General features: G+C 35.5%; 1 protein-coding gene across 11 annotated transcripts in view; it reads left to right on the forward strand.

Annotated features, from left to right (window-relative positions):
* kibra (WW and C2 domain containing protein kibra) overlaps positions 1 to 26,951 on the forward strand; it is a 122,768-nt gene that overhangs the window by 14,978 nt on the left and 80,839 nt on the right. Inside the window, exons 1-2 of one of the 11 annotated variants that reach the window (XM_067762973.1) lie at positions 10,958 to 11,901; positions 19,438 to 21,228. In XM_067762973.1, the coding sequence (XP_067619074.1) occupies positions 21,020 to 21,228 (209 nt within the window). In that variant the 5' untranslated portion in view covers positions 10,958 to 11,901; positions 19,438 to 21,019. Of the gene's footprint in view, positions 1 to 10,957; positions 11,902 to 15,434; positions 15,597 to 19,437; positions 21,229 to 26,951 lie in introns of those variants that run through there. The other 10 variants (XM_067762971.1, XM_067762975.1, XM_067762977.1 and 7 more) reach the window with 10 other exon arrangements.

A 26,951-nucleotide genomic window follows, 5' to 3' on the forward strand; every position in this document is an offset into this window, starting at 1 on the left:
CCAAGTACATTTTTTTCTAGACCACCAAGCTCATCCTGCCGATGCTAGAGCGATTAGAAGGAAAACGATTACGTTCCGATATTGGAAAGGAAAGGCAAAAGCCCTGTCGCTCTGTTAGGTTGAACGGACCAGTCAATAACTACCTTACATAGAATACATGTGTCCATAGTGTTTAAAAAGAGTTTTATAAATGAGATTTATACTTAGCCCTTTGATTATTATTGTTTCTTCGTTACCCTGTTCATGAGGTGCATTATTTCCGTCATTTTGAAGTTCAATTCAAATGCATTTCTTTGATTGCTGATGAAGAATTGATGAAAACAGTTTTCAAAAAATTCAGGAAAAATTTAAAATGTGAAACGCTTGCTTCTTGCGGATGACCAGGACTTTTTTGATGGGAAATATTACGTCGGCTTTGCTACAGGAAAATAGTCTGACAATATTCCAAAATTCTTAAAATTGTCAAACCTCGCCCACATCCGCCAAGCGTGCTCACGTTTCAAAGCTGTTTGTACTGTAAAAGTATCACAGGCAATGTAAGAGGCCGTTTCCAAACTATTGGTTACCTACATGCCAAATATCATCTTAATTCCTGGAGTCGCTCTGCAATGATTGGGTTACAAAGACAAACTTGTGGACATTGAAAAATGGCGACTTCCATATCAATAACATATCACCTTCATAAGAGTGAACTTGTTTCAATGGTGATTTTTGTGACTAAATTTAAATTATTTCTTGGTTTCATGTCGTTTCACAATTTCAAAATCCAATATTTCCTACAGGGTATCTATAGACAAAACTAGTTATTCCAACAAAATAGTATCTCATAGATAGTTTTTCCATACAAGTATACAGCAATGGCCAATATATGTGATATAGCGCTCTATCTCTCTCTTTACTCCATCTCTCGTTTTGGGTTTTTTCTTAATATTTTGCAACAGCAGCGCCACCATGTGGCCTTTGTGCAAATTATGATTGGAATGCTGAAATGAGAAAATAAATTGATTGTATTATCGTTATTCAGCGACTGAAATGGGCTAATTTTAATACTGTAATCGTTGGCCTTTGTTTATAAAAAGTTCAAGACTTGTAGGTATGTATTTAGGTATTTAAGTACGTAGTACGTAGTACAACAACGTCAATATACAAATGTACAAAAATATTTATAAAAGTCGGCGAGGAAATAATAATTCAATTGGCGACAAATATGTCTGATTAAAAGAATGTAAATTGCTTAAATACCTTTAAGCTGACGTGAAAACGTAAGCAAATTTGTGAAGTGGTAAAGAAAAATAAATTATTATTTAGATTTTGTAGTGAATATACAAAAAAACAAGTTTATAGTAGAATTTTACTTTAACTTAAGCATACGATATTCCATTTATCTATAAGGGAGGTAGAAGATATCAACATACATATGTACATATTTATGTACATACGCCACTACCACACTTCATATCAAGTAGATCCTACTATGGAAAAGAAGAAATATTGATAGTTCTTTGAAAAAGATGATATCAGGCTTACATTCATAACGTTGGAATACATTCCCAAGTGGTATGTCTATGTCAAAATTGTAAAATCAATCAAGATATAAAATAGGATCGCCAAGAGTTCGCAGCCAAGTTAGCGAAAATTTTAAACAAATACTTCGGCTAGAGATATATGGCTAGAACTATATTTTAGAAGACTAGATATCAGGAGCTTTGAAAGAGATCTCAGCGCCACATTTAAGTTGGAGGGTTGGCGCAAGTGAGCGGAAATGGCAAAGCATACGATACACGGTAGCCCGAGCGGGTTAGGGGGTTAGAATATACCCGCGGTAAGTATGCCTGTCGTAAGAGTCGACTAAAATACCGGATTCAAGGGGTTTGCGTAGTGCAGCCCTTTCAGGTTGCCATCGCAATAAATAGCTTCTCCAAATCCAATTGTCAACCTCGCATATCCGTGGCGAATACTGTTTCATTAACATCCGAGGCTCTGGCGACCCCGAACTCGTCATGGATCTAGGGGGTGGGAGGGCGGTATGGCCTAGAAGGTTACATGTGGTCATAACAAATCGCTCCCGAGATGGTCGGGCTTGGTACCGGAAAGTACCGGATCTGCATCCGGCAAAGGACCATTAACTCGATAACACTCCACAAGGCCTTCGGGGAGTGTCCTTATCGCTACAACAACAACAGCAACATACACGTGTACTCCGATGGCTCCAAATTATCGAAAAGGGACGGGTCTCCTGTTTACTGTGTCTATAAGAAATGGAGAGATCTAACAGGCTGACAGATCACTGAAGTGTCTTTCGGGCGGAAATTGTAGCCATGAAGAAAGCATTAGAAGCTATAAGCTTAAGCACGCTTCGCATCAGTTAATAGTCAGGGCAATAAACTCAAGCTACACTTCATCAAGAAGTGTTCTAGAATGCAAACAAACATTAGAGAGACTTCGCTCAGGCTGGACTGTACATCTATACTGGACTCTCGGTTAGAAAGAAAATAAACGTAACAAAAAGGCCGATGAGAGGCAAATCAGGGCGCAGAACCAAGGGAACTACAGTAGATGTCCCAGTCTGCTTGGGAGAAATAAACAAAAGACAGGAATTGCATATTATCAATCCAGTGTGGATAGAGGCGCGGGGATACAAATAAAATCATATCCTACGAAATTAGACCCCAAAAGTTGCGTTGAAGAGATCCGTAAATATCGATGCTCTAGACCTTATCGCTGATTTAAGAGCTATATTTGGCACTCCATCCGGTCCTGGAGACTTACTGTCCGCAACTCTTTGCGTTGCATCTAGCACCTCCTGCTCTGTTATTCCTGGGATTTCCATTCCTTCGAGAACCTCACGTTGATAGGTCCGGTAATCTTGTGTCGGAAAAAGAGTTTCTACGATTCTTCTCATTAGTATAGGGCATGTAGGCTGCTCTGATTTCCGCCCTTTAATTTTCGCCATCAACGTTGTGTAAGCCAATCCCCAAGGATCAAGAAGCAGGCTCTCTTGCTCTTCTTTATAGTATTTTTAAGCGTCGTTCTTTGTGCTATGTAGGTATTGTGTAGCTCATCACATCGTGGAGACGCGCGTACCCTCTGTGCCCTTCGCCGTTCCTTGTTGTATTTTCTACACTGCTCCGCTATTTGCTCGTTCCACCAACATACCGGATTCCGATTTACTTTTGCGCGACTTCTGGGTATAGCAGCATCACACGCCATATCTAATGACTTAGATATTTGAACCGAAAGATCTTCCGCATGTGTCCTTCGTATTACGGCATCGTTCCATACAACATCAAATACTTCTTGTTCAAAAGGTGTTGTTTCCATCTTCTTCTTTGCAGTTGGTTGGAGGCGCTCCTTGGTGCAGTTTTCACAGCTAATAGCTAGGCTAATAGCTTTGTGATCGCTGTGCGTGTAGACCTTACTGATGGACCATTTTGTTCGTCTCGCTATTTTGCTACTAGCAAATGTGAGACCTATAATGGAGCGTCTATTGCCAGTGTCGAATGGATATTTCCCTGTCTCGTTTGGAAGTTGTAGCCTCAGGGGTGTAAGGCTTTCGAGAAGAACTCTACCTCTATCGGTAGTTCTACTACTACCCCATACAGTTGACCATGTATTGAAGTCTCCACATATTATAAGCGGGTGTTTACCCTGTGCTTCTATGGTCATACCAAGAATCATGTTCTCAAACTCTGTGCTAGTCAGGCTCGGGGGTGCTAAAAATGTATATTCCTTTGATTTTTGCCCACGTGAAACCTGTCACTGTCGGTCTTCCTGGTATCCAAATTGATGCTTTCCTAGCCGAGTCCGTGAGCCAGCCTTGCTCCTGCTTATTTCTGTATGGCTCAGAGAGTACCGCTAAGTCAAATCCTCCTTCAAACATTGTTTGGGATAAGAGGTCTTGAGCCGCTTCACAGTGGTTTAGATTGAGTTGCAACAATCTCATAGGGCAATCTAGTTGCTTCCTTCCCGTTGTGGGCATATAAAAATGCCTGCCGAATGTTGTCCCCCCGAATAATTGGTAGCTATCTAAGCGACAGATTACTCCTTTTTGATACGGATGAGGGACCAAGAAAGCACAACATCACAGGCGGTGTCCCTCAGGGATCTGTTCTTGGTTCAACTCTTTGGAATGCGATGTATAACGGTGTGCTACAAATTGACCCTCCCGGAGGCACGGAAATTGTCGACTATACAGATGATATTATCGTAGTAGAAGTGGCCAAGGAATTTGACCTGCTCCAAGCATTATGTAATGACGCCGTGGGAAGAATAAAGGAATGGCTGACGAACATGGGGCTACAGATGGCTAGCAATAAGACAGAAGTGGTTCTGGTGAGCTCAAAGCGGATTGTGGATGAGTTGGTCCTAACCATAGGAGATTAACAAATAAATTCAAAGCCTTCCTTGAAATATTTAGGAGTAATCATTGACTCAAAACTAACTTTTAAGGAGCACTTCAGGGAGGTGGGGGAGAAAGTTTCTAGAGTTAGTGGAGCCCCAACGCGAATAATGCCCCACATCGGCGGTCCAGGCGAAGCTACGCGTTAGCTATTATCCAACGTAACCAGCGCTATAATATTATATGCAGCACCAGTATGGCACGGATCTAAAATGGTTCACCAAAAAGATATATTAGCAGCCTACCGCATTGTTGTTATACGCATAGCATGTGCTTATCGGACGGTGTCCGACGACGCGATCCATGTTTTATCCAGGAAAATCCCAATAGATATACTCTCAGGTGAAATGGCCGACCTGTATGGCATTGGAATCAGCCGACCATCTGAAGATGCTAAGAAAAGGGCAAGATCACGAACAATAGTTAGGTGGCAATAACGGTGGGAAGATTCGAGTAAAGGGCGCTTGACCTTCATGCTAGTTGGAAATATAGCGGAATGGTACGAGCGAAAACACGGCGAATTTAATTACCACCTCACACAGATATTGAGCGGGCACGGCGGCTTCAAGGAATATCTACATAAGCTTGGGATTGAGGAGGATCCTTTCTGTCCACACTGTCCCTCCGGATTGGAAAGCAAAGGGCATGTAATGTTTCACTGCCCTACGTTTTCACGGCGAAAGACTGTATGTATACAGTGTTTTTGGAGAGTAGCCTTACATTAGGAATTTAGTTCCACGAATGTGCGGACAAACAGATTGTTCGACTGCTGTGAGCAAAAGGGCCTTTATTGTAATGACGAAATTGATGCATGCTGAAAGGGAGCGCAGAGAAATGCGCATACGAGGTAGTGGCGACTAAATCGCTTCCCCCCCCCCCACCCCGTGACGTTATGCCTAACGGCGGTCCCACGAGGTGCGGACACACGAACAGGATTAGCCTGGTTTCATTGGGCCACTTGTGGGTAGTGCGCTACCCCACCGTCCAATAAAAAAAATTACATCGGGCCCCTTCCCCTAGTTCCATGAGGAACTTTGGACCAGCAAAGCCTCGCCTGCCAAATATGTTTATGATACATTCATATTTGAAACTGGATTCTCCTCGCGTATGTGAGGTTGACAATTCGGATTCGGCAGCTTTGAAGCTATAAAGGTTTGTAATGCGCTTATCAACCCCTTGAATCTACTCAACATGCCCATAGACAAAACGACCATCTTCCCTAAATGAGGCGAGTAAAATACATATACAAACAAAAACGTGAATATTTTCTTATTTATTAGCTGAGACTACGACAACTGCAAGTCGACCTGACTGTGAAATGCTTTGTTGATCTGGGACCAATATTAAAAGAGAGGTATTTCTGCCAAGAAGTGTTTCTTTGGATCGAGTAGGCGATTGAAATATGAAGTCCTATTTCGACGTTCTACAAGTCGCTCATCATACCTGACCTGATTTGTGTATCCGAATTATGGGTGGTGTCGCATTTGTAACCTCGGCTAGGGCATCTATTGTGGAGTGGCCAATGCAGTGCCCGTGGGACAGACCTAATCCATCCTCAATGGCTGCTATCAGCCTTTGTTTTAGGAGGCCTTCAATCATTTTCCCCGCCGTTACGACGACGGGAGTTTCCGTTAGAGATATACGCCGCCGATAAACGCCGCCTCCGCTGCCGAATGTCAGAAATATCGGCGCGGCGGCGGCGTTCGGCGCGTTACTATATTTTCTACTCATTTAAGACTGTCTAGGGCATTTATTTTTCGTGTCGAAAATTGGTCCGATATGGTCGAAAGGTGTATCAGCGGATGCGCATCACTGCCAGTTATAAGAATCCAATTGCGAATTTAACTCTTTCCGTCCATTCAAAAGTTATTTAAAAAAACAAGCGCTTTCGATGTCAGCTTAATACGGACTTTGCATCACCCAATAACCACCAAGTTACTAAAACAAAACACTACAAAAAACGTTATATAAAAAATTTAAATGCTCACTTTGCATAATTTTTTAAAAAAATTAATAAGGAACAATGAATTCAAATAAAATAATCCAAGTCGGGCATGTTTTCAAATTGTCCTTAAATTGTTAAAAAAAAGCAAAATACAGATTTTTTCAAAAATTCTATATTCCGATTGGGTAAAATTATAAGCGAAATCATTCCGGGGGTTTAAACACTCCTTCGAAATGATTCCCACCTCATACTTAAGTTGAATATATATGTACGTATGAGAGGGGTTTGAAAAATCACTTGGCTTTGTACTCAAACATCTGTTGTTTATTTGCGAAACTTTAAAATATCGTCTGAAATGTTAATTTTGATTTTCACACTTCATCAGTCAATACCCAAGTCTCTTGATTTGACACTTCTTAAAGTTGGCGGTCATATCCCCAACTAGCCCAATGAAGTGAATCACATTGTTTATAGCCTATCAACCAAGTTTAAATATCACCTACATATTTTACGGCTCCTGTTACAAATGTGAATACGTAGGCACATATATTTACCAGGTGAGGCTTTTTCCTTTGCAAGAACACTCAAATTGGTGAAGCAAAAGCTTTCCCAAGACAGTCGAACAAATGACCGGGTGTGCTACTACGCTAACGTAGTGGACAGTCCAACTAGGCTTGAAACTGAAGCCACGCAGTTATTTATAATGAATTCTTCTATCAAAAGGCAAACAACAGTTTGGACTGAACTAACATTAACATCTTTCAACTTAAAATCGGCCGACCTTCATTCTTAAATAACGTTTTTGTTTAACAAAGACTACTGAAATCAATGTTTCGAGCGCAAGCGTCTGCAAATTTTGGTCAACATTTAAAAAAAAAATATTATCCAGGGTCTTTGTGAAATTTATTACTTTCACCTATAAGTTACGCAGTAATATCCACTTGGACCGCTTATGATTTCGAGAGCGGCATCCTTGGCCGAATAGTTACTCCCTAATGTTTTAAGATGTTTCTCTAGTAGTGCTTGGCAGCATAAATAAATAAGAGTAAGGCGCGATATCCTCCGAAGAGATTTTAGGCCAATTTGCGTCATGCTCCTTTTAATTTTTCTTACAAATTGGCGGGGCGGGACCTACTTGTTTTATGTCGACTCCATACGGTATCTGCTTTGCCCGGCTCGTGAACCCAGGATCTTCGGTGTGTTAGACACGCTACCACCACACCACCTCAGCAGCATAGCGCGACAAAAAAAAATCAATTAGAAAGTCTTCGGTGTTACACATAGAGCTTCTAGGAAAGTGACGTCGACGAAGGTATGAGTTCGAAGTTGCAGTCCTATAGCTTCAGTGCTGGCATGTGGGGTGAGGGCCAGGGGGATTACTATTGTTCGCACATCGGGAATTATAGCTATTAAGACAACTGAAAAACTAGAGGCCCCTTTGCCGCGATCAACAATAGGCCAGCGTTGGTGCTAATCGTTAAAACTGTACCACGAGAGCCATGAGTATTAAAAGGCCATTAATAGCAACCGTAAGTCGCCTTTGTGCGTGACCAGCAAGGTCCACAAATAATTTAAAGAAATCGTGTCTACAACGGGTATTAGGAGTTAGACCAGAACATCTCCTTCGGTGAAACTACGCTTGTACGAGACATACAGACAAAAGTGTGACCATTTTAAACTTAAATTTTTTCGGCAGGCGCAGCAGTACCAGTCCCTTAGATCAGAGTTAGTTTCGAAGCCTCCCTGGAGTAAGTGGATGCAAGCCGTAAGGAGCTGAATGATCCGCGAGTCTTTGACGCACCCCCACCCCCTCTCACCTTCAACCACCGAAATGTCCAAAACGTCGATTTTCTTAAATACATACAAACAAAACCTTTCCTAAATATTACTTTTTAAATAGAAAAATCAAGGTTTTTAAAGGAAGAACACCGGCGCACAGTGTTTCGACTGTATGGAGTTAGGTGGAAAAAAGTCAAAACCATTATAGTTGTGCTCCTATATTAACTTAACCAGTGAAATTGGATTATACAGAAGGCCCATGCTTCTAATACTAAAAATTTTAGTGTGTGTGTGTGTGTCTACATATACATTAGGGTGCTTCAAAAAAATTTTTTTCCCAACTATTACCCTTTTAAATCCTTTTTATTCCAAAGATAATTATACTTTGTCTCAGATTTGCTCAACAGTCATTTATTTAATAAAAATAGAACGACAACGTACTTCTATATAAGGTTATCATTCACTTATGTATTTACTGTAAATAAATATTTCAAAATTTGCAATCGTCTCTGACTTTTTTTGACTTTTGCTTGATTTGGCTTTTTCTTTCACTAAAAATGCGTTGGTTCTCTTCTCGGATTTGCCAAACTTTTAGGGGAAATCTATATGATATATGTAATAAAAACTCGAATGTTTTTATCAGCGCATGGAGTGTAGACAACTCATAATCATAATTTTCAGTCTTTGCAATGTAAGAAGCAACTGGTATATTCATTTGACTAGGTTTGACATCGCAAATGTAACAATTTTGGATACCCTTCCTCCCTGAGAGTGTGTTACATATTTTTCCATCAACAATTGTTGAGAGGAGAGTATGTTTCAATAGGAAATTTTTACAATCAGTTGGCCTCAATTGATTAATCGGAGCCCTTATATTATCTGCTTCCCGTTTCACTAAATCTGGTGTTTCTTTTTGAAAAATAAATTTTATTGGACGACAATATCGCGTAAATGAGGACTTATTTATCCAAATTGGAGTATCGTGGTTGTCATTTAACACAAGCTTTAAAGGCACGAAACAAATTAAAAATAAGTACTCGTCAGTTGCAGCAGCATTTTCAAACTTTTGCTTGTATATGCTAAGCCCTGAAGTCCCATCTAAGCTCCATTTGCAAATAAGTGTTGCTGCTTGGACTTTGTCAGCTCCAGAAATGGACAAAGTGTCTAAGACGCGCTTAGTGGTTATGTCTAGCAAAGACTGCAATGTAAAACTAGCAGAAATCTCATCCACATGACTGCTTTCATCTGGTGGAAAGCATATTTTCTTAGATTTCGTCCAACTATAGAACGAGGGAAAGACATCGTGATCTACAACCAGAGCTGCATTTCTCAATATTTTATAGCTATTGGTAGTAAATTTAACGTCAAGGTAGAGGCCTATCGCTTCATCACCAGAGAGACACCTTTGTTTTTAACCATTTACCAGCGCATTTTTCATATATTAACACTGTCTAAGTCATCGCTTAGGTCTTTAATAATTCTAGCAGCATCTTTTATCCTTGCGAGCCTAGGGCGTGCTCGGCAGCGAACAAAATTTCTTCCAAAGTGTAATTGTTAAGTATAATTTCTACTCTTTTTATTTTAGTTTTCTGCAGTCTTGGAAGTCCTTTGATGGTCGACCGAATTGTTGTTCTTTCGTAAAAGTTTCTTCAGCAGCATACGAAGGAGCATCTGGTTCCTCCAGTAGAAAAAGTATATCCTCACCATTCAACCATTGCTCATACTTAGAAGAGAACCGCTCAATCCGTTTACCTGCGAAATTCCACTTCATATCAATTTTCAACATCAACAATTTTATGTTTCTTTTTAGTTCATCTTTCGGATTATCGGATATACAAAGGTTAATCTTTGTAAGTATGTTACTATATATTTTTTCAAGTCTTTCATTTTTGGGGTAGCTTTGCCACAATTGGAAAAATTCTTTTCGTGAAATTATATACGATGGAACTGAAAATCGAAAAATTTAAAAAATTAAAAATTACACATTTTTGCAAATCCGTGCGCTACAATCGGCTTATATGAGCAGAAAGTATATGAAATTATCTACAATATGAAACAACTTTTATTGAGTTACTAAGGGGTACTCACTTTTTTTTTTTGCTACTAATCTAAAAAATTTACAATTCCTTGTTGTTTTTTAAGAAAAAAATACCAAGATCCAAAATTAATGATAAATATTTTACCTAGATTATCCATGACTCGTACTGAATAGATATCGTTTAAAAAATTTCGGTTTATATTAAATTTAGTACCGCTTAACGCACTTAAACCGATTAATCAATATCACCCGGATTTCACAAATTTCCACACAAATGCACCGTTTGTCGAAGACCAATTACCCGAAATTTTGCGCACACGACTTTTAGTAATTGCCCTCTAACATAAACACATTTTCGCTTTTATCTGTCACTATGACTTTTTTCCACCTGCCGCCTTATAGTCGAAACACTGCGCGGCGTAAGCCGGCGCGCCGCCGCCGATATAGTTATCGGCGTAAGCCTCTAGTTTGGGTCTCCCTTGCCTTTCGGGATAAGGACGACGTGCGCTGTCTTCCACCTTGTTGGAAAGAATTTGGCTTCCAGGCATTTGTTATACATACATATGCAGCAGCAACTCAGGGCTGCTCTTAGCAGCCAGTCTTATTGCTGTCGCTGGTATCCCATCCCGTTAATATTATTATTATAATTATTCTTATTATAAATATTATTATTATTATTTTAAACTCATACGGCAACGCCGCGTTCAACACTCTTTATTTTCTTTCTCTCTCAAAAATACTACATGAGCACATCAATGCATACATTCACAACTCCAGCAAAAAGTCAACGGAATCCATTGCCTCCAAAGCAAATACGCACGATAGATGCGATCATACCGTGTTCGTAGTTCACACAACATAAACGGCTAAGTTGACAACATTGAAATATCATTGCGGAAAGTGAACGCGGACTTAAGAAATAACCAAATAAGATTCAATAAAATTATGTATTCAACTATAAAAAGAAACATGGATTAGAAAGTGAATAAAATTTGGTATACATGAAATTGAACCAAAAAAAGTGAACGTGCAGAAAATATAAGCAACAAAAGTGTAAGATATATAATTTTCCAATATAAAAAACACAGTTTTTCAAGAAAATTATAAAATTTGTGGCAAAAAAAAAAAATGTATGCCAAAAGAAAAAAATTATGAAACAAACTTAAATTGCTTAAAATTTAAAAATTTTAGTTAATAACTACAAAATTTTCCAACAATTCAATGCAAATTGTGAACATTAAAATTTAATAGAAGCGCGCAACAAAAAAAAAGAAAAATTTATATTCAAAACTGTTAAATAAAAATACCAGAGCAACAGGAATTTGCCCTCAAACAAATATATGAACACACAACGCAACGTACATTGTACATATGTATGTAAACGAGTGAAAACGAACTGCTCACCATAGCACAAAAATAAATTTAATATGTACATTTGGATGTATGTATGTATGTACATTTGTAAAGTGAAAAAATAAATAATTAATTTTTTATGGAATGGAATGCAGTAAAAGAGATAGCAATAACTGACAATGCTTGAGGGCAATGAGCTAAAATGAGATACCAAAAAGTTGGAGCTCACGAATACAATTTTGAAACGATCCAACAGCGAACTCAAAACGATATACAGCGTGCTTACATACTTACATATGTAGATACCTACATTCATAAGTGAGCAATGCTTTCTCAGTGGGGGAGAATGAAAAAAGTGTGGTTTGGCGAGCAACAAGAGACCCCAATGTTCATAAATATTTCTCAATATATTTATTTGTATGAATGTGGGTGTGTGTGTGTGTGAAAAAGTGGTGTGCGGTGTTAAGTGTTGAGCAGTCGACTCGCGATCAATGTTTGTGTACATGGTATAATATGAGGGTTGCTCATAAGATTGCTAGCAAAAAATTTAAACAAGTGCACAATTGAAAAAATATTTTACTCGGCCAGAAAAGCCTACTAAACGTCCAAAATATTGGGAGAGATGTCAAAAAATGCGCTCTGAACCCAAGACTGCGAATCTAAAAGGATGCTAAAAATTGTATTTCTGTTGCATATTTCATTGATGGCCTTCGGTCGTGTTTATGAAAAATTATCCTGGGTCGGTCTAATACCGGTTTTAAAATCAGAACTATATCCGCACAAAACACTTTTCTCCACAATTTTTTTGGTGTGCACTTCAAAGGTTATGCATTTTCTGGCCGAGCACCTTTTCTAGATTCTTCACATTCCGCAACCTGGTGCAGTCACCGACCAAATCCACGACCACTCTGTTTACGTTGCGGAAGGAACATATAACGCAAACATTGGACTTTCACGTCGATGGCATTACGCTACCGACTTTCAGTCACCCAAAGATATTACGGTTACGTGCATTAACAGTTTTATCTTCACACCGCATGCCTTCGAAATTGTATGTAAAGTACTAAGCCGCAATAAAATACTCAAGTCGCTTGCCGGCAACACTTGGGGAATATATCAAGAAACGCTGCTAACAACTCACAAGGCAAATTACCCGGCCGCTCGTGTGCTACGCGTTGTTGTTGTAGCAATGCTTCGCCCCACCTAACAGCCGCGGCCGATCACAAATTGTCATCAATATCCTCTAACGGGAGTCCAAGGAAACTTGCCGTTTCAACAGGGGTGGACCATAAGGAAAGGGGTGTTAGAGGCGTTGGTTCCACATTACAATTAAAGAGATGGTTGGTGTCATGTGGGGACACATTGCAAGCGGGGCATACATTTTGTATGTCGGGGTTGATTCTGGATAGGTAAGAGTTTAACCTGTTACAGTATCCAGAAAGAAGTTGAGCAAGAGTGACACGCGTTTCCCTGGGGAGTATGCGTTCCTCTTCCGCGAGTTTTGGATACTTTTCTTTAAGTACTGGATTCACCGGGCAATTCCCGGCTTGAAGGTCCGACGCCTGTGCTACGCGTCAGAAGAGTGGTCGCCTGGTCTCAAAAATACATACTGAAAAAGACTGCAAGGCTGTTAAAATGCTGCACTCAGAACTGCCACGGGAATAATTTTTATGACACTTCAGCATCATCTACAAAGTGAGCCAAAATATCTCAACGCAAATGAGCATAGCAAAATTTTGAAGAGAAAGTGTTATGCTAAATTGTCTTAAACCTGGACAACAACTGCTTGATCTAGCTTTTCCTGCAAGCGGTATAAGGATATATGTTGTTGTTTTTGGTGTTGTTGTTGTTGTTGGTGGTGTTGTAGTTGTTTTTGTTGTTGCTGTTGTTGGTGTTGTTGTATTATCAAAAAAGACATTCCCCGAAGGTTTTGGGGAGTGTTATCGATGTTGATGCTCCAGTACGCTCCGGTAACAAGCATTATTAAGATATAAGCCCGACCAACTCTGAAGCGATTAATATGACTACATTAAACCTTCTAGATCCTTCTCTATATTCCCCGTTTTACTGTAAAAAAATATGGGCTAAGAGTTCCCCATGTCAATTATTTTTATACCAGTCACCCCAGACTGCCTTCTCTCCCACGAGTGTTTAACATTATCCCCACTAACACAAGCCCGAAACACAGAGTCGCATACTACATAATAGACACACCCAATTTCGATTAATCATGACACGACTAAATCCCCACCTTTATAATCCACACACGACAAAGTCTCGAATGTACGAGGTACAAAGCAAAATCCGAACACTAAAGCCTAACAAAAGTCCACATGAAACATGAAAATTATTTTGCATCCTCCGGTAAATGCCCTGCTTCCTGCAGCGAACATAGGACACAGTTACGCAAATCGACAGTTTCGCACTACAGATGTACTAGGATGAAGAGCGGGGAAGTTGGCAGCCATTATTATACCAACACTGCTTACGTCTGAGCAGTATGTATTTACGTTAATCAGTCAAAGGCAGCAATTATCTCAGAACCATCTCCGACTGAGCCAGTTGAGAACGCTAGCAAGAGCTAATACCGTCTCTTCATTGTGGAGACTAAGAGTTGTTGAAATTTTTCTTTCCCACCACAGTTAAGCTCAGGGCCTTAATTGCCCCGTAGTGACCTAATTAGATGTTAAATTGAACTTGCGGCTTTCATCCTTCTCCTTACAAAAAATATCCCGCCAACCGTTCCTTCCCGCTTCGACCCATCTAACTAGCTCTTCTCTATAGCGAATTAAGCTATGAAGGTTTGCTCAGGGAGCAGTTGTCGTCACACAATAGTTTGTGCTAGCGGGAATACAGTCGAGATTTGTAAGAATGCTAGACTGCTCGAAGTCAGAAAGTTCATAAACCATAGCACAAAACCTGTTTAACGCCCAGGCCACAGCAATTGTGCTTTAACACCTCTCAATAAAAACGGTTGGCTACAAATTCAAGATTCTAGTCTATATATTGGGGATGCAACAGAGCTTCGCATCCGAATCCCATGCTGTGAAATTTATGATTAATTTGGGCTTGCGACTCCGTTCCCGACTGTCTGGAATTTAAAGTAAAACAGATCTGAGTAATAGAGAGATTTAAGCAAGTGTCTTTACCTATTCGTTTTCTAAGCAAGTCATAATACCAACCGTCATAAGTTACTAAGAAGCTGTTAGTATTATATTTTATTTGAAGCTGTTAGTATTATATTTTATTTGTATTATTATATTAGTTAACGCCTTTTGCAGCCTGCTCTTCGGTTTCGATAAGGATAAAGAAACTATAAAATTTGTAAGTTATGATTCCGGTTCGTGAAAACTCACTTCCGATACTTGCTAACCATAATTATAAGTTGAAAATTGGCAGCTGTAAACGAATTGAATTTTAATGGAATTAATCAAGAATTTTTCTGATTTCCAAGTCACCACTTTGACAAGCCAGTAGGTTTAATTTAAACATTTTTACACATTTTTGGCAAATGTTTTGAAGCCAAAAATATTTGACGGAAGTTAGCCATGGTAAACAATCATTTTTGAAATCTTACAGGATGACCCTAGTACAACTATCAACTCATGCAGTAATGTTGTAGTTATGTATGCGTGAACGTGTGTCTATGAGGCCACCATGACCACCACAACCGCCCGCACCAACAGTTCGCCTTCAACTTTGTATAATGTTGTTGTCGTTTTGTTGTTGTTGGCACCGAACAGAGCTACAGAGTCACAGCAAGCAAGCTAGAAGCCATTGCTGCAAATGCTGCTACTCGTACATACCAGTCAGTCAGTCAGCTAGCTAGACCTACAATCAGCTAACGCCCGCAAACGATCGATTTTAAATTACATGTACATGTTAGATATTTGTGAGCACATTTCACATTTAAATCTTAGTAGGTATCGAAGAATAAGCATATTTGAAATGAGCGGGCGCGTCGTGTCTAAGTCAAGGAATTTTTATGTGCGATTCACGTACAGAACGTACAAATAAATGGATATCTAGTGTACAGATTAAAAATGTTATGTACATATTTAATTACTTACATATAAAGGAATGTAAGTATGCTAACATACATATGTACATACATATTTATACGAGTACATATCATGAAGAAGTGTGTAGTACGTATGTTTGACTGATAAAATTTTTATTTATTTTTCTTTCTATAAGAATAATATAGTCAATATTTGTTTGTGCAGATTTGGTAATATAAAAAAATATAGATTCAATGTCGTTAAACTATTTTTTTTTATAATATCAATAAAAATAAAAATTGTATGAAACAATGACCTTTTCTTGCAAATCGAAGATTTAAATTTTTCATTCTATACTAAAAAAAAAAATAATAATAATTGTTTTAAAAATCTCTTATTTTAGAAAAAAGTTGTAGTAAACTCTATTTTTACCGCTATCAACTTGGCATCTAAAATTTCAATAAAATTATATTTTTTCTTTCTTTTTTTTATATATGGAATACATTTTTTAATAAGTTTCTCTTATTATTATTTTTTCTAATTAGTTTAAAAATCACCGTTACTCGCAAATCAATTATTTAAATCTTTCATTATATACTGAAAAATTAAGTTGTTTTAAAAACTATTTTTAAGAAAAAATAATTGTTTTAAAAGTCTCTTTTTTTAGAAAAAATTGTAGTACCATTATGGCAAAAAAACTCGTTTTTTACGGCTATCAACCTGGCATCTAAAATTAAAAAAAAAAGATTATATTTTAACAAATTTTTGTTTCTTACTTTTTATATATATGTGTGTGTATAATTTTTTTATAAGTTTTTCTTACTATTATTATTATTTTTATACTCAGCTGAGCAGAGAGTATATAAATTGTGTCGGCATAACGGTAATCTGTAACGGCACAAACTAATTGAGATAGATATAGACTTCTATATATCAAAATGATCTGGGCTAATTTGAAATTCATTTAGCCATGTCCGTCCGTCCGTCCGTCCGTAAACACGATAACTTGAGTAAATTTTGAGGTATCTTAATGATATTTGATATGTAAGATCCTGAACACTCATCTCAGATCGCTATTTAAAATTAACTAAATCGGACTATAACCACGCCCACTTTTTCGATATCGAAAATTTCGAAAAACCGAAAAAGTGCGATAATTCATTACCAAAGATGGATAAACGATGACATTTGGTATTGGTAGGTGGTTTGAACTTATGACGCAGAATAGAAAACTAGTAAAATTTTGGACAATGGGCGTGGCTGCGCCCACTTTTAAAATAAGGTAATTCAAAAGTTTTGCAAGCTGTAATTTCGCAGGAACGTTACTCCTATTACCATATGTACGCTTAACAAAAATTAGCAAAATCGGATGACGAACACGCCCACTTAAAAAAAAAATATTGAAAGTCAAATTTTAACAAAAAATTTAATATCTTTAGAGTATATAAGTAAATTATGTCAATATTCAACTCCAGTTATGATTTGGTGCAACAAAATACAAAAATGAAAGAAAATTTCAAAATGGGGGTGGCTGCGTCCTTTTCCATTTAATTTGTCTAGAATACTTTTAATGCCATAAATCGAACAAAAAATTACCAATCCTTGTGAAATTTGGTAAGGGTATAGCTTCTATTCCGGTTACTGTTTTCTGTGAAAATAGGCGAAATCGGTTGAAGCCACGCCCACTTTTTATACACAGTCGACCGCCTGTCCTTCCTCTTGGCCGGTAACACAATAATTTGAGCAAAAATCGATATATCTTTACTAAACTTAGGTCACGTATTTATCTGAACTCAATTTATCTTGGTAAAAAAATGGATGAAATCCAACTATGACCACGCCCACTTTTTCGATATCGAAAATTACGAAAAATGCCATAATTCTATACCAAGTACGAAGAAAGGGATGGAACATGGTGATCGGATTGGTTTTTTGACGCAAAATATACATTTGGAAAAAACTTTGTAAAATGGGTGTGACACCTACCATATTGAGTAGAAGAAAATAAAAAAGTTTTGCAGGGCGAAATCAAAAGCCCTTGGAATCTTGGCAGGAATACTGTTCGTAGTATTACATATGTATATAAATACAGATGGTGTTCTGGGTCACCCTGGTCCACATTTTGGTCGATATCTCGAAAACGCGTTCACATATAAAACTAGGGGCCATTTCCTTTTAAAACCCTCACCAATACCTTTAATTTAATACCCATATCGTACAAACACATTATAGAGTCACCCATGGTCCACCTTTATGGCGATATCTCGAAAAGGCGTCCACCTATAAACCTATGGCCCGCTCCCGTTTAAAATGTTCACTAACACCTTTCATTTGATACCCATATCGTACAAGCACATTCTAGAGTCACCCCTGGACCGCCTTTATGGCGATATCCCGAAATGGCGTCCACCTATAGAAATATGGCCTACTCCCTTTTAAAATACTCTTCAATACCTTCCATTTGATACCCATGTCATACAAACACATTCCAGGGTTACCCTAGGTTTATTTTCCTACATGGTGAGTTTCAGTTATTTTGTCTCCAGAGCTCTCAGCTGAGTATATAATGTTCGGTTTCATCCGAACTTAACCTTCCTTACTTGTTTAACAATTAGTTTAAAAATCATCGTTGCTCGCAAATCAAATATTTTAATCTTTCGTTTTACACTGAAAAATTAAATTCATTTGAAACCCTCTTTTAAGAAAAAAATGTTAATGCCTTTGATAAAAAAAAAAATTTCTCTTTTATGGTTTTTAACCTGAAATAATTTTTTTTTTTAATTTAATAATTTTTTTTTCATGAAATTTTACTGTTTGTTTTTCTTTGTTTTTTTTTGTTTTTTGAATTAACTATAAAAACTATTTATTCAAAATCTACAAAAAATATTTATATTTCGAAAAAAAATCAATCTTCGTTTGTTTCTTTTTTACTATTTTAATAAAAAATATATTTTATAGTTATTATCATTAGAAAAATAAACTATTTTATTTGGCAATAATATTATTTATAAACATAATTATTTAAACTTCAAAATTTAGTATGTTTGTTATGAAATGAATTTGGTAAAAACCTTCAAAAAATACATATTTTCAAAAATATTTGTGAACTTTATTTTCAAATATTCAAATTGGATTTCCTGAATCTTATATTAAATATTTTTTCTAATATTAAATAGTATTAAATTTTTATTTACTCAGTTTTAATTTTTATAAAAAAATATTGTTTAAAAGGCATACAAATTTGATACAAAACAAACGAAGAAAAAAATGAAATTTTAGTTTTTTTATTTCAAAGATAATATTTTTAATGGTTTTATCATTTAGAATATTGATTTTCATATTTTCCTTAAACTAATTTTTTTTTTTTAATTTTTTAGGAAAACTGATTTTTATTTAATTTTTAAAATGATCATAACAAATTTTGTTTTACTTAAATGATTAAATTATCTCATCATTTATTATTTTATACTTTTTATATAAAATTTTTTTTAATAAAATTTTGTTGGCAGTCATAATCTTTTAAATTAATTGTAATAATCATTTGTCATGCGGTTGTTTGGGAAAAAACCAGCTGGTAAAAAATTAAAAAAAAAAACTTTCAACTTTATAAAATTTTTTATTGCATTTTAATTCAATTTAATTTAATGAAAATTATTGTTCAATCCTTGAGCTCGAATTCGAACCTGGAATTAATTTTATATTTTTATAATTTTTTTAATACTTGTATGGATCTTATCACTAAAAACAAATTTTTCATAAACCAATATTTAAAAGTTTTGTTTTATAAATCAATTTTTAAAAGTTTTGTTTTATATACAAGAATTTAAAAAAAATTAAATTTTTATATTAACAGAAATTTACAAGAGATACAAGAATTTTACAAAATTACTATATATAATATGTTTTTTTTACTTTTTTTCAGAAAAATGTAGAAACAAATATGCTGAACTTCAAAATTGGAAAAAAATTTTAAAGTGAACAAAAATTGGTGTCGTAAAATATTGAAATTAATTAAACTTTTCAAAACCTAAAAAAAAAAACAAAACGGTAAATAGCAAAACACAAAAAAAGTATTAGCTAATGAATTGTGCGCGCAATGTGAAAAGTTTTTTATAAATGCAAAGCTTTATTGAAAAACAAATTAAACTTGTAATAAAAAAAATAAAAACAAATAAAGTTGTTCTTACAAAAAGAAAAAATATTTTCTAAACGAAAAATCGATAAACAGTAATAAAACTAAAAGGAAAACGCAAAATTGTAGAAAAGTGTGAAAATTTAATCAAATTTTCAAATAAGTGAAATAATTAAAAGTATAAGATTTTTAATTGATCAAAATTGCTAAATATTTTTCAATTAAGACAAAAAATATTCAATAATAACTGAAATATATTGAAGTAAAAAATCAAAACATGAAAAGCAGAGAAAATTTATTGAAAAAATTCAAAGGGAAACATTTTTTATTGCAACTAAAAGACTAAGAACAAAAGCATTTTTTAATCAAATAAATTTAAAAAAAATTTAAATGAAATAAATTAAACAAAAAAAAATGAAAATTTATAAAATAATTTTTCAAAAGTGAAAATTTTTTATAAAAACCAATTATTTTTATAAAAAAAAATAAATAAATATATTTAATATAAACTAAATATATTACAATAAAAAAAAATTTAAAATATATATAAACTGTGAAAATTAGAAAATTTCAAATCTAGTGAAAAATTTATTTTAAAAACAGAAAACGCGTTTTAAAGATTGTGTATTATTGCGGTGTTACACATGAAAAACGCATCTCCGCGTCCCGCTTACAGAAAATTCCAACTGCCAACGCAACGCGCCGCTTTAACGCGCAATCCGCGAGCTATTTGGTATTTTCGTTTGACCAGCGAAACCAGATAACAAACTCGGTAATAAAAACAACAAAGCAAACTCCAAATATGTTGTCGTCGCCATCATTTGCGTTGTTGTTATTAACAGCTAGCGCAAAAGTTGTTGCTGTCGTTTACGTTGAGCTACCTTAATTTGCCTGCTGCGAAAAGAAACATTTTTGTTATCAACCACAATTTTTACAAAAACAGCAGTAAGAGAAATAAAAATCGTCAAAAAGCGAACAAATGTATTAACAACTCAAAAAAAAGGCAAAACATACGAATACAACATATTGTTGTTGCTATTTGCTTAACGGGTTTTCGCGCTGCGCTAATTTGTTTGTTTATTTGACATTTTTGTTTGTTGTGTTGTCGTCGTCGTCGTCAGCCATTTATGATTTTAAGCACAACATTTACCACTAAATTGTTATTGTTATTGCACATATTTTTTCACGTTTATATATTAAGCAACAACCACAAATATCGTGCCACCAATAGCTATAACTGCACCAACACAAATACAACAACAAACGTTGCCACTTTTTTCAACTTTATTGCCGCTATCATCGCCATTTTTCTGGTTTGCAATCATAAAAAAAATTTCTCGTCGACAACGTGCAGGAATTTCAATTTGAAATTATGCCAAAACTACAACAGCAACAACACCATCAGCAACAACAGCAACAACACCAGCAGCAACATCATCAACATCATCATACATCGGCAGCACATCATCATGGTGAATATCCATTGCCAGATGGTTGGGATATTGCCACCGATTTTGATGGTAAAACCTATTACATCGATCATAATACGAAGAAGACAACGTGGCTGGATCCGCGCGATCGGTATGTAACCTCAATTATTAGCAATCAAAAATTTACAAAAAATACACATACAAATTTATATTTACATACATGCAGCAGCGTACACGAAAATAGCAATGGCTCTTTTTTTTTAATTTTGTCAATTTAACTCTTCATTTTTTATTTTCGATAATTTAGATATCTTAGAAGACATAATAATTGAAATTCAATTATTATAGGCCGATTTTAAGCTCATGAATTCTTAAATTTAAAAAAAAATTTGAATGAATTTGTGACTGAAACTATACCAAACAGTCCTGAAAATGTTTTCGAACAATTTCGAAAAGTTGAACAAAATTTGCCAAAAATTCGCACATTTTATTTAAAGTTTTTTTTAACTTTATTTAAGTATGTAGTTTTGTAGCCCAATCAATTTTAGCCTTACGTAATCAAATTATAGGTCTCTCATTAACATTGTTTTCAAAAACGATTTTTTTAAGCATTTTATATTTGCGCCCATACGAGCGCGCCTTTCGTAATTAATTTTTTTGCATGGAGGAAAATCTCAAGCGCCCTTTGCAAAAAAAAAATTAAAAATCAGTGCGAATATTGAGAGACCTTTAACTTGTATTTGTTAGACTAAAATTGATTGGGCTATAAAACTGCATACTCGTAAAAAATTCAAGAAAACTCTTAATAAAAAATTCGAAATTTTTGTAAAATTTTCTCGAATTTTCGAAAACAGTTTTGAAATTGGTTTGCATAGCTTTACTAACAAAGTTCATAGAAGTTTTTTCTTAAACGATAGAAAAAAAACAAAATTTAATTGACGAAATTTGATAAAAATTTCCGCTGCTATTTTCATGTGCGCTGCTGTTCACACATATGTGTCTGTGTTTATTCCAAATCACACAACTCTGTATGCAAATATATTATATGTATATGTTAGTACATATGTATATTCTATTTGTTTATCGACTCATAAAAAAATATTTATATGCATGCCAAAAAATTTAGCACAAACATATAATATACATGTGTGTATTTATTTAGCATAGATTCAAGATTTGATTTAGCTTAGAGTGTTGGTATTTATGGTTTCTCGAAATAATCATCAAAGACTGTTTCATCGCCAAAAAGTGGGATTTATCATTTTAACATTTTATGAAAAAAACTTTTTTAAGAAACCTCAAAATCTTTTACTTTAACCCTCTAGTGCACCGAATTTACATTAAGTATCTAAACTGAAAACAGACTACCTGTAAAAGAAAGAACAGTAAGCACGTTGTTTAATTCAAAACTCAACCCACATTATCCGCAAACATATTTGAATCCCCTGAAAATGCGGGTACCCGTATGTATACGTAACATATCATTTTATTATTTTGTAATAAAACGTTACATACATACTACATGAGAACTGTTCCCCCCTTTGCTAGCTAGCGGAGGAGAAGAAAGACGTACGGCACCAGACTAAGACCAAGTAAAAATGATAATATCCTGGCACAAAGCGACAGATAATGACGGACTTTCCGCCGATCTTTTGAGACTACCCGCCGGGCTGTTGAAGAGTTGCTAAAGAGCATGCATCAACGCCTATGTAAAATATGGTCAGATGAGCTCATGCCTCCAGATTGGAATTCAAGTCTGCTCAGCTTAACCTACAAGCAAGGCGGTCCCGCAAAGCACTGAGCAAAGGACTGAGTGGACCGGATAAATTTACTATGGTACAGATCTTCACGATGCGCAAGATGCCGGAGAAGTTTCACGATAAGAGAATCAACACTCACCATCGTTTTGCTGACTTCGAAGCAGCCTTTGACAGCACCAAAATAAGTTGCTTGTATGCTGCTATGTCTGAAATTAAGAAACGAGGCTTTAGACAAAGATACTTCCTTTGGTGAATAAGGTAATTCTAGCAGCAGAACTAAACCGTGATGGTACAATCTATTATAAGAACGTACAATTACTCGCGTGTGATGATGATATTGATATTATTGGCATCTACAAATGCGCCGCGAGTTCTGCCTTCTTTGGATTGGATAAAGAAACAAAAAAGGGCGATCTCGCAGAGAACGAGGACAAGACGGAAAACTTGCTCTCATCCATTAAAAAAACTGGCGCATTCGCGCCTTGGCAACCACTTCAATGTAGACAGATAAAAAATCCAGGCTGTGGGAGACTTCGTCTCTTTTGGAACCAGCATTAACAGCAAAAATAATGTCAGCTTAGAAATAAACCGGATAATAACTCTTGTCAACAAGTGTCACTTTGGTCTAAGTAGGCAATAGAAAATTAAAGTCCTCTCTCGAAGCACATGTCCCTCATCTTACTTGCCTTGTTGTGTGGCTCGGAAACATTGAGGGTGTCGAGAGAAAATGAAATGGCCGTTGGAGTGTTCGAGAGGGAAATTCTCAGCAAGAATTATGGCCATGTCCGTGATACCGACGGTGATAATAGAAGGAGCTATAATGATGAGCTGTATGAGCTTTACACAGATATGGCTCGCTAGGTCATGTTATGCAAATGAACGAAGACGCTTTGGCCATTAAAGTGTTTCAGTAGACACCGCACTTTGGAAATAGAGGAAAGGAGAGACCTCCACTGAGTTGGGAAAGGCAGGTGGAAGATGACCTGACCTCCCTTGGAGCTCCCAGTTAGCGTCAGTTGTAGCGGAACATGCGTTACTTGTAACGAAGCGGCCAAAATTGTTTAGGCGGTTAAACGCTAATCGTTATTCTTAATTTTCCAAAATAAAATAATTCCAGGGTTAACCCAAAACTAAAATAAAAACCACAAAAAAAAAAATATTAAAAAGTTAAAAAAAAAACAAAAAGTTAAAAAAAATATATAATTGAATAACAATTATTACTTAGCGGTGTTAAACTATATTCTTAAATAATCTTAAGTTTAAAAAAAGTTTTAAGTCAATGAAAAAAGTTTTTTGTAAACATTTTTGTTATAGTTTTTGTATTTTGCTTTCGTTTTGGGTTGACCCTAGAACTATCTTAAATCAGGCTTTGCTTTCTATTATTTATAATATAATATTATATTTATTATTTATCGCACCGAATCCTTAAATGAAGATATCGGAAAATTGTACTTATGTGTATCCTTCAAAATTTTAATTAATAAGATGTAAGTCATTCAACTTGGCATTCGTTGTTACTCATATTTTTTCGAAACATGTTTTTTTTTAAATAATAAGTTAGAAGTAATTAGTTAGAAGCCGCTCGATGTGATTAAAAAACAAAAAAAACTAGCGCTCAACGTTGGACGCCAGTACTACCACGTGTGAAAATGTGCGAACTTAGAAAATCCAGAAAATAGACAGTTGGCTGGCTTCATACCTAAGTGTTGGTATTTATACTTGTTTTGTCTAGATAGCTTGATTGCAATGCAGATTGCGCACACGCTTACACACTTGGTGCTTTAACCAAATGCGTGTATTTTTTTTTTCCAATTTGTATATGTTTGTGTGTATGTATGCGTGCGTGTGCCTTTCAAACAATTCATGTTCCTCTATGGCTACAGCACTAAAGTAAAAACGCAAAAAACAAAAAAATACAAAAGTTGCAAAAATATGTGCTAAGTATTCAAAATTAAATTATTTTAAAAAACATGCATATAAAATAAGAACAACAAAAAGCAGATTTATAGCTTTTTTATAAACTACATAGTGTTGCTGTTATTATTACGGCTGCTAAATCGCGGCATAGTCATACGTATATACATAGCTATTTACCAGATGTTGTTACATAGATCTACATATATATGTATGTATGTAAATATGTATGCACAAATTATTGCACACGAACATACAAGTGAATGCTCACATTTGCAAAGCTGTATTTTTTTCAATTTAAGTTTTCTCGATCATGCTTTTTTATACTCAGCGTGCTTTGCACACAGAGTATATTAACTTTGATTGGACAACGGTTGGTTGCACAGGTATAAAGGAATCGAGATAGACAGAGACTTCCATATAACAAAATCATCAGTATCGAAAAAAAATTTGATTAAGCCATGTCCGTCCGTCTGTCCGTTAACACGATAACTTGAGTAAATATTGAGATATCTTCACCAAATTTGGTACACAAGCTTATCGGGACCCAGAATAGATTGGCATTGAAAATGAGCGAAATCGGATGATAACCACGCCCACTTTTTATATATATCACATTTTGGAAAACACAAGAAACTTGATTATTTAGTAAATAATACACCTAGAATGTTGAAATTTGAAATGAGGACTGATATTGAGACTCTTGATAAAAATTTGAAACAAATGTTTAAAATGGGCGTGGAACCGCCCACTTGTGATAAAATCAATCTTACAAATATTATTAATCATAAATCAAAAATCGTTAAACCTATCGTAACAAGATTCGGCAGAGAGGTTGCCTTTACTATAAGAAATGCATTGCAGAAAAATTAACGAAATCGGTTAAGGACCATGCCCACTTTTATATAAAAGATTTTTAAAAGGGTCGTGGACGAATAAAATAAGCTATATTTTAGCGAAAAAACTTTGTGTCAATAGAATTTTCTTTCTAAATTGAATTATAACATTAAATTGGAAAACACTAAAATTTTTGAAAATGGGTGTGGCACCGCCCCTTTTATGACTAAGCAATGTTCTATGTTTCGGGAGCCATAACTGGAGGAAAAATTAACATATCGTAAAGAAATTGTGTACACATATTTTCCTTATAGCAGAAAATATTTCTAGTAAAAATGGACGGGATCGGTTAAAGACCACGGCAACGGCACGGTTTAAAATGATCGTAGACTAAAATAATAAGCTATAACTTAGCAAAACATAGTTTTGAATCAATGATATTTCACTTATCAAGTTTTATTGTAACAGGAAATGGGGAGAAATTTTTTTTTAAACGGGCGGTGCCACGTGTTATGTAGAAGAGTAATTTATCTGAAATGAAATGTACAATTGAAGCTCACGTTGATTATATAATGTTCGGTTACACCCGAACTTAGACACCTTTACTTGTTTTATTTTTGCTTTTGTTGTTGTAAATGTGTTCAGACAAATTCACAATTTGAGTTCAACTATACTTGGACTCTTAATCATAGCATTGGAATGTTTTGTTTAAACTTTATTTACGTTAACTTTTTTCTTGTTGCTTTTGTTTAAGTTTGTTGTATTTTTGCTTCGTTTCGTTTTCATTTATTTCGATTTTTCCAACATTTCGAACGCTTTACGCACTGGTACAGGTACACATGTATACACACACATATACCTATGTATGTATGTATAGGTACTTGAGAGTAATTGCGCGTGCATTAAATTTGGGAATGTTTATGCCAGGCATGCTTAACCAACGAACCGATATCATTTCGTTACGATAATTAACGTTAATAAACGAAACAAAGTCATTTCGTTTCGTTTATTAACGTTAAGAACGTCAAATTAACGGAATGATTTTGTTTCGTTTTCTGCCATATCAAAACGAAATCAAATCGTTTATGTTGATTATTAATTTCAAACTATGCTGGCAAAGCTGATTGATGGCGGAGTCATCAAAGGTGAAAGCATCAGCCAAGCTGATTGCAACTTTTCTCATGAATTTTGACAGTACGAACATTTCTCAGAGTATTTTTGACATTACAACCAATGAATTACACAAACAAATTACATGGAGTTTGTGTGTGTATGTCCGCTCGCTGTTACCACCTTACGGCTTCACGATGGCTATAGCATTGCCAGCACAATTCAAACATAAAGTATCACGTTTTTGTTAAAG

Source organism: Eurosta solidaginis, chromosome 1 (genome assembly GCF_040869045.1).
Source record: "Eurosta solidaginis isolate ZX-2024a chromosome 1, ASM4086904v1, whole genome shotgun sequence".
Classification (NCBI taxonomy): Eukaryota; Metazoa; Arthropoda; class Insecta; order Diptera; family Tephritidae; genus Eurosta; species Eurosta solidaginis.